This window comes from Mesitornis unicolor, unplaced genomic scaffold (assembly GCF_000695765.1).
Source record: "Mesitornis unicolor isolate BGI_N332 unplaced genomic scaffold, ASM69576v1 scaffold12997, whole genome shotgun sequence".
In the NCBI taxonomy this organism is placed as follows: Eukaryota; Metazoa; Chordata; class Aves; order Mesitornithiformes; family Mesitornithidae; genus Mesitornis; species Mesitornis unicolor.
In genome coordinates this window covers 30,304-37,245 of record NW_010197163.1, presented here as the reverse complement: position 1 = coordinate 37,245, position 6,942 = coordinate 30,304, and the positions used below count along the sequence as shown (strand labels likewise).

At 42.4% G+C, this 6,942-nt stretch overlaps 1 protein-coding gene across 1 annotated transcript in view; it reads right to left on the bottom strand.

The window, feature by feature from the left end:
* Positions 1 to 2,880: 2,880 nt before the first annotated feature.
* Positions 2,881 to 6,942, bottom strand: part of SIK2 (salt-inducible kinase 2) — a gene marked incomplete at its 5' end in the record, with an annotated part of 31,827 nt that continues 27,765 nt past the window's right edge. The window contains 6 exons of the mRNA XM_010188716.1: positions 2,881 to 3,478; positions 4,029 to 4,120; positions 4,772 to 4,888; positions 5,277 to 5,286; positions 5,908 to 6,061; positions 6,220 to 6,504. Of these exons, the coding sequence (XP_010187018.1) occupies positions 2,881 to 3,478; positions 4,029 to 4,120; positions 4,772 to 4,888; positions 5,277 to 5,286; positions 5,908 to 6,061; positions 6,220 to 6,504 (1,256 nt within the window). The remainder of the gene's footprint in view (positions 3,479 to 4,028; positions 4,121 to 4,771; positions 4,889 to 5,276; positions 5,287 to 5,907; positions 6,062 to 6,219; positions 6,505 to 6,942) is intronic.

The window sequence follows — 6,942 nt, the reverse complement described above, 5'->3', positions numbered from 1 at the left end:
AGACATAACAGATTTAAACAAAAGCTCCACTTCAGAGTAGTACAAAGTGGTGCCCAATGGATACTCTGCTGTATTAGAAGGCATTAGAAGCCTTCTAATTTTAATTGGCTTAAAGGAAATTACATGAAATGTTAAATAGCCTTTTGATTGAGGGACAGAGTCAGTCTAAACTACATCAACACTGTAGTTTCCTCCTTGCAAGCACTGCAAAGCTCAAACAAGCTTAGACTAGTTGGCACATCCTGATAAATGAATTACAGAACTCAAGAAGAGAATTTTTTTTGTCTTAGAGTCCTAAGATGTACAGTATCCTGCAGCTGGATGGGAAAGAAAGTGGTTATAATTACGGCAATAATGCAGCTCCTGGAGCAGAACTGGGCCTGTCTCCACAGGTGGTGTGTCCTGTTAGCAGTTTTCAACACAGTTCCTTGAGTGTTTGGTAAGATACTAAAATTCCAGAAAGTGTTTCTTATGCTGTGGGGTAGGGAAGAAGGAATGAAGAGACAGGACTGTGTTGTCTCTTCTTTTGCAGTAGTGAAATGCCTGGTCTGTTACGCTGCAGTATTTGTCAAGCTGTTTCCCTTCCCTTTGTTAGTCACTTAAGGTGTCACAGGGGTTTCTGTGTTCTGTAGCTATTTACTGTGCAGACAAGAAGGGAAACCACACAAGAAAGACTTTTTCTATCTCAGCTACTTAAACTAGAGCTTTCTAGCCCTCTATCTTGCATCACACAAGTAGTGTATGGATGTGATCCCTGTTCTTTCAACTCTCCTTTGCTGATGCCTAGAGGATCACTGTGATATCAGAGGTAGACGCTGAGCACTTACAAAGTGAGTCTGGCTACACAACTGGACCAGTTGTTGATCAGAACGGGCTACACAGCAACAAGAGCTGCCTCACTAATTGTAGTATACAGGAAGCAAGGTGCCTTCTGTCAGTTGTTAGCCTCTTCCCTCCTCCACACAGCCCTACTGTTCCATGTTTACATGCAGTCTTATTGCTGTAAATGCTGGCTGTTTATCCACCTTTCTAGTAAAGGAGAAGAGCAGCTTTCAGAACTCCTTCTCCTAGCTTGGTAGGATGTGTGATTTGAAAAACATGGAAGAACCAACAAACCAGAAGAACTTTTTTTTGTTTGTTTCTTCCCTCAGCTTCCTGTTCAGCCCATTCAAAATGTAAGTGACCACATGCCCTGAATACCCAAACTGAGTTTGGTGACTACACCCTCGTTATTTGTAGTATCAAAGACCTCAGCTCAGCAAACTTTCCAGCAAACAGCGGTGTTTTCTACATATGTGATCAGCACAGTTTCTCTGCTGTTCTTTGTGCTTTAATGAATCTGCAATTGTACTTAATGTTTGCTCAGAAAAGGGCTGAACTATCTAGCTGTGGGCCTTGTTTGTCTATCGTCCTGTAGTGTCCCACAATACTTACAAGGCTAGAGACAAAACCTAAACTAGATATAAACTTTCTGCAGACTCCTAAAGAATCCTCCTATGACTTGCTTTTTGAGGCTGAAAGTTCTGGAGACAACTGTTTGTTTAGTATTTCTTGAAATGGTTGATACATCAACAGTTTGTGATGCTAAATATTGCTGTAATACTTTCAACATTACATATACATGAGCAATCAAAACAGTGCGAAAGTTAAACATTATGTTCCACATGGTGGAACGTGTGCTCTGAAGCGACTTTGGCTACAGCAAGGATATACATGGGGTATTGTCTACTTTCTTCAGAAAAAAGCATATAGGCTGATAAAGAACTGAAAAAGGCACAGCACTATCACTTCACAGGGGTTTTTTTTAAGCTCATTGTTTGTATCCTTAAGTTCTAAAACCCTAAATAATTGTCCAAATATACAAAGCTCAATAAACCACCAGCAACACATACTGCAAATTCGAAACACAGTTTGTTTGCTTGTTTTTCAAATGCAACAGAAGGACAGATGGATCCTTTCCAGTGATCGGAACCTCTCCAAGACACAGCCCTCCACAAAGGCCTGCCTGCAAAAAGGGTTGATTTCAAAAGCCACTCAGGTGGATTTCTTTATTTTTAATGCCATTGGCTGCAGCTCTTGATTTTTCTGATGGTACAACTTACCTTCTGTCTCTGTTAGCTAATCCTTTAGCACTCTGATCCCCACCCAGAGGTCTCTACAAACCACTGTGGTGCCCTGTGTCAGTTCCAAGTATCTTTTGACGAAGTCAAGATGGCACTTAGCAGAGATGCAGAAGCTTCCCTTAGCGGACAATTGAGAGTTCACTGGCAGGCTCGTTTACTTGCTAGCAGGAGGAAGTGGAGGCTGCCTGAGATGCCTGGTGAGCTCAGACTTACCATGGAGCAGTTCCTAATCAGTTAACCAGCAACTGGATGCCAAAGTGCAACTTTCCTTTAATTCTACCTCACGCTACTGTTTCAAGAGTATTTCAGTTGCCATCAGCGCAGACCCAAATCTACCCTGAATTTCAATTAAAACTATTGCTTTTATTGCCAAGAAGTACAATACAATGTGCACTTATTCTTGTTCTCCAAGTGAATGTTAGATGAATGCTGACAAACTCCTCAATTTTTTTAGAAGGGGCAATTTCCCACCTCTAAAACTCACTTTTTTGCCTCCTTCTATGCAAACTACTTCTCTGTGGGATGAAACTGCACTGTCTGTTCTCTAGCTCCTGCCACCATGGTGCAAGAGGAGCTAGTGGCCAAACACTTCTTGCCACCTCCTGCTTTTTTTCCCAGTCAGGTGGATTTTTAGTTCCCTTGTAAATTCAAGGGATGAAAAAATAACCATGAACTTTGGGGTAGGAAGAAAAAACAAAAATTCACATGCTTCTCCATTTGTTCTGTCTTCCACTCTCATGTTAGTCACCCCACGGCATTAATTCACCAGGACATAGCCACTGTGCTGAGGATCTACAGTCTCCATCATTTCACAATCAAAGAGTCCAGGCAATTCCGAGAGGGTTAACGTATCATAGTTTGACTGGGACTCGGGAGATGCTGAGCTGCTCTGGCTGTCAGGCAATGCTACACCGCTCTGTTGTGCTGGGTCCATGGAATACTGGCACTGGTCTGGGTAGTCTGGCTCAGAAGAGGCGACAACAGGCAATTCACGAGTCTGATATGAATATTGTAAGGACTGTGGCGGCTGCTGCACCTGAACTGGTGATGACAACCGTGATGAGCTGGTGATCTGGGAGGGTGGCAGTGGATCCAGCTGTACCTTCTGGTATTGACTGAGGAAGGGGTCATATTGCATTTGTTCTGAGGAAGGCTCCATCACAGGGCACAGAGGCTGCTGCAAGCTGAACTGGGTTGATTGCTGCTGCTGCTGCTGCTGTTGCTGCTGCTGCTCCTCCTGGCATGAAAGTGGCACTTGACTTGACCTTGGGTATGAGCTCTCAGCTATTTGCATCTGGTTAAAATAGGCCTGCAGCTGGGACTGCTTCTGGAGAAAGAGTCTCTTCTGATGCAGCCTGAATCAAGGACATAAAGAACAGTTATATTCGCCTCTTGAAGTGTTAGGGCACTAGCATGAGTCCTGCATACTAGTCACTTAAACAGGGAGTTCAGCACGGAGTGAAGTACAGAACTGGAAAACTCCCAGGCAATCGTGTTTATTTACATTTTACAGCAGGCCAGAATATTCACCTTTCAGCCTATGTGCAGAGGCTAAGTTTGCAGACCTTCTTTTGAGGGTGAAATTAAGTACAACAATGTAAGTAGGAGCGTCGTTTCCTACTATGCTTCCATACGCCCATTAACACTAAATAAAGCACGCACGTATGTGCGGTTTACCTGCACCCTAGCAGTGTTAGCTGATAATGAGCTCATACCACAGAAGTTTGTAAACTCATGGCAGGACTGTTGTCTCTCTTTTAAAAGGGGAATAATATCCCTACAGATTTTAAAGTGAAGCTTTCCTTTTCCAAAGAATCCCTAAATGGGCAATGACTGTTGCAGGTTTTTTATTTTTCTTGAGAGTAAGAATAAGTGACTTATGTGCATAGTTTGGAAGCTTCTTACCTGTGTTCCTGTAACTGCTGTTCCAGACTCCGGGGCAATTCTTTGCAGTACAGCTGGCAAGTATTCTGAGCTTTTGATAGAAGAGTGGGCTTCTGCAAGAAAAGCAGTGCTGTTTTAAACTGCATTTGATTTAATGCATTAGTCCAGACAGCGAGTGAAAGAAAATTGTCTGCTCTTATGACAGTGTACCTGCCCAACTCCACGCTACTATCCAAAACCAAAGTGACTATTGCTTATTGGCTTCTAACCCTTAGACAAGGAATATCCTTTGATATTCTTATAGATGATAGGCTATACCATAAAAATCCATAGAAAGATTTCTTCAAGTGAAAGACAAGCTGGATTTTTTTTTTAATAAACTAAAGCTGTATGATTTTATTTTTTTTCCTTAAAAAAAGGGGGGTGGAAAACAGTAAGCCCCAGGGGGTCAGAAGTGGCTCCTCAGATGCTGATGCACAGCCGTTATGGGATGCAGTACAGATAACAGGATTCACTAGCAGTTACTTCAAATTGCTTTAATAACACTATATAGCAGCAGCTTGAGTAGGAGAACAGCAGGATTATAGTAAACTTTTTGCATAATTAGGGTCAGTGTCTGACAAAAAGGAAGTACAGCATAATTTCAGATTCAGCTGTTCTTTGCTAACTTAGTCTTTGATTCTCCTGAGTAATAAAATCTAAAAGGTTAGTCTGCTGTGTGGTAACAGCAGTTGGTTTAATTCAGTGGAGTGGAGGTAAGGTACCTGGAGCCTGTGTTGTAAGTACTGTGTTTCTAAGCTCTGCCGTCTGGATAATAATGGGGGATGTGCACCATTAGGGAAAGCAGATGCAGCTTCCTGCTGCTGCTGAGATGCTTCCTCCTGCAGAGAGAAGAGGAACAAGTTTCATCCCCAGAAAAGGCTTTTCTGCCTCAACTCTTTCTTCAAGGATTTCCCCTGAGAGAGGTTTTGTAGTTGCCATGTAGACTTGTCTCTGGGGTCACTCACCACTTTCACTGCATGGCGAGGAGCCTAAATTACAAACTTTTGAGCTGTACGTGCTGCAAAATGGCAGGAGCTTACATCTGTAGCTAAAATGATATTATGTATAATGCATTTTCTGACTTGCCCTCTGAAATTTTAAGTGTGCAGGATTAGAAAGCTATCCAAACTCTGAATGTGCTTTTGTGCAGCTCTCATTTCACAGCTTCAAAATGGAAAACTAAAAGGCTTTCAATAGTGGTGGAGAGGATATGCACGGAGTAGGCACCTCTGGCAAGCTGGAAAGTGCTGACATGGGGCAGTATACCATAAACACTGCAGCATGCTCACATCAAGTGAGACATTCTTGGGAAAACATGACAGCTTTGTGGCTGTCAGAACTGAAGTCTTCCAGCAGTCAGAATGTAACAGCTGGAGCTTTAAGAATAGCAGGTTCATCTGGAACATTAGGTGCTTACAGTGCCTGTGTACTTCTTCATTTTACTCCTGGGGTTTAACAGAAACTTATTCCTGTTTGCTGTTTCAAATGGAACAGATCACAAGTAACCACGGAGCTGGTAGAAGCTATTTAGCATTTCACCTCGTAAATCAGTCTATCCGTTATCACTCAGCTTTTGCACTTCTTACAATTGGACCAGACCAGCTCCAACAGGGCAAGATATTACTGGGGTTTATTAAATCCAAAACATCCATCAGATTAAAAGCAGTAATAAAATGTTGGATTCAGAAACAAGGCCATCTCACAGACACCGTGAGGATGATAAAGGCTAGCCTGCAAATGCCTGTTCTCTATTCTGCACAAGATGAAAAGGAGAAGAGGTAATTTTATGTGTAAATTAACTCTTCTCAGATCTCCAGAACACATTATCCTCTGCTTATCTGTCCCAAAGAATTAACACCTGAAAGACAGAGCCTGATCTCTGGTTTCAAGTACCTGTGGAGAAGGTTCTTCTTCTGATCCCATCTGTTCATACAGCAACTGGACTTTGTTCAGTTCCAGGATTCCTTTGGTTCGTGCTAGATTCTGGAGGTGCTGTCTAAATGCTACAATTCCTGCAAAAGAGTTGAGCAAAACTCTTGTCAGAAAATCAGGTGAGCACAGCAAATGTGAGGTAAGCTGAGTCACAACCAAGCCACCTTGTGCTTCTGTGTATGGAATACATTTCCTACCATGTCTAGATATAACGTATCATAGCAATGGTTGTAATTACCTTGTGTGAGGGATGTGTCAGAAGCTCTGCGCCCCTCTCGGAAGCTGACAGGAGAGCGGTTGTGGGTCTCTCGCTTCTGGGAGGCGAGTGCTTGCATGGCTGGATTGGCAGGTCTCAGACCTATGAACGGTGTTGTCATTCTGGATGCTTGTTGGTTAGTTAGCACCATTTCTTTCAAGGAAGGGGTGTCTTCCAGGAATTTAATCTCTCTCTGAATCGATCCCATGTCATACTCAGAATCAACGCTGCCCAGAGAGGAATTTTCATCCAATGAGTAGACTTTCCCTGTGCCAAAAACCAAAAGCCAGAATAAATGGAAAGTGTAGCAGTAATTTAGCAGAGAAAGTGCCACAGGCTCAAACTATTCCTGCCAACAGTGACTGTCTTAGAGGAAACAAAACAAAAAAAACCCAAACCTAGTTTCATAAAGTAATTGTAATGTAACTCTTGCAGTACCAGAATAGGGATTTGCTACTGGTTTTTACATTATTGCAGCAATAAGACACTATATATATGATGTTCGCTGAAAGGCTTCATCATCTTCCTGATTTTGAAATGCAAGAGAAACCAAAGGTTTTTGTTTCCCCACTGTCCTCCTCTGCCAGCATGTCTTTAGGGGATGAATGATTTGGGAATATTTAGTTATGTGAAAAAGAACAAGTCAAAATGTCAGACGTCACAGTTGCTACTGGCGTTGTACATGACTGTAGCCACCTATATATT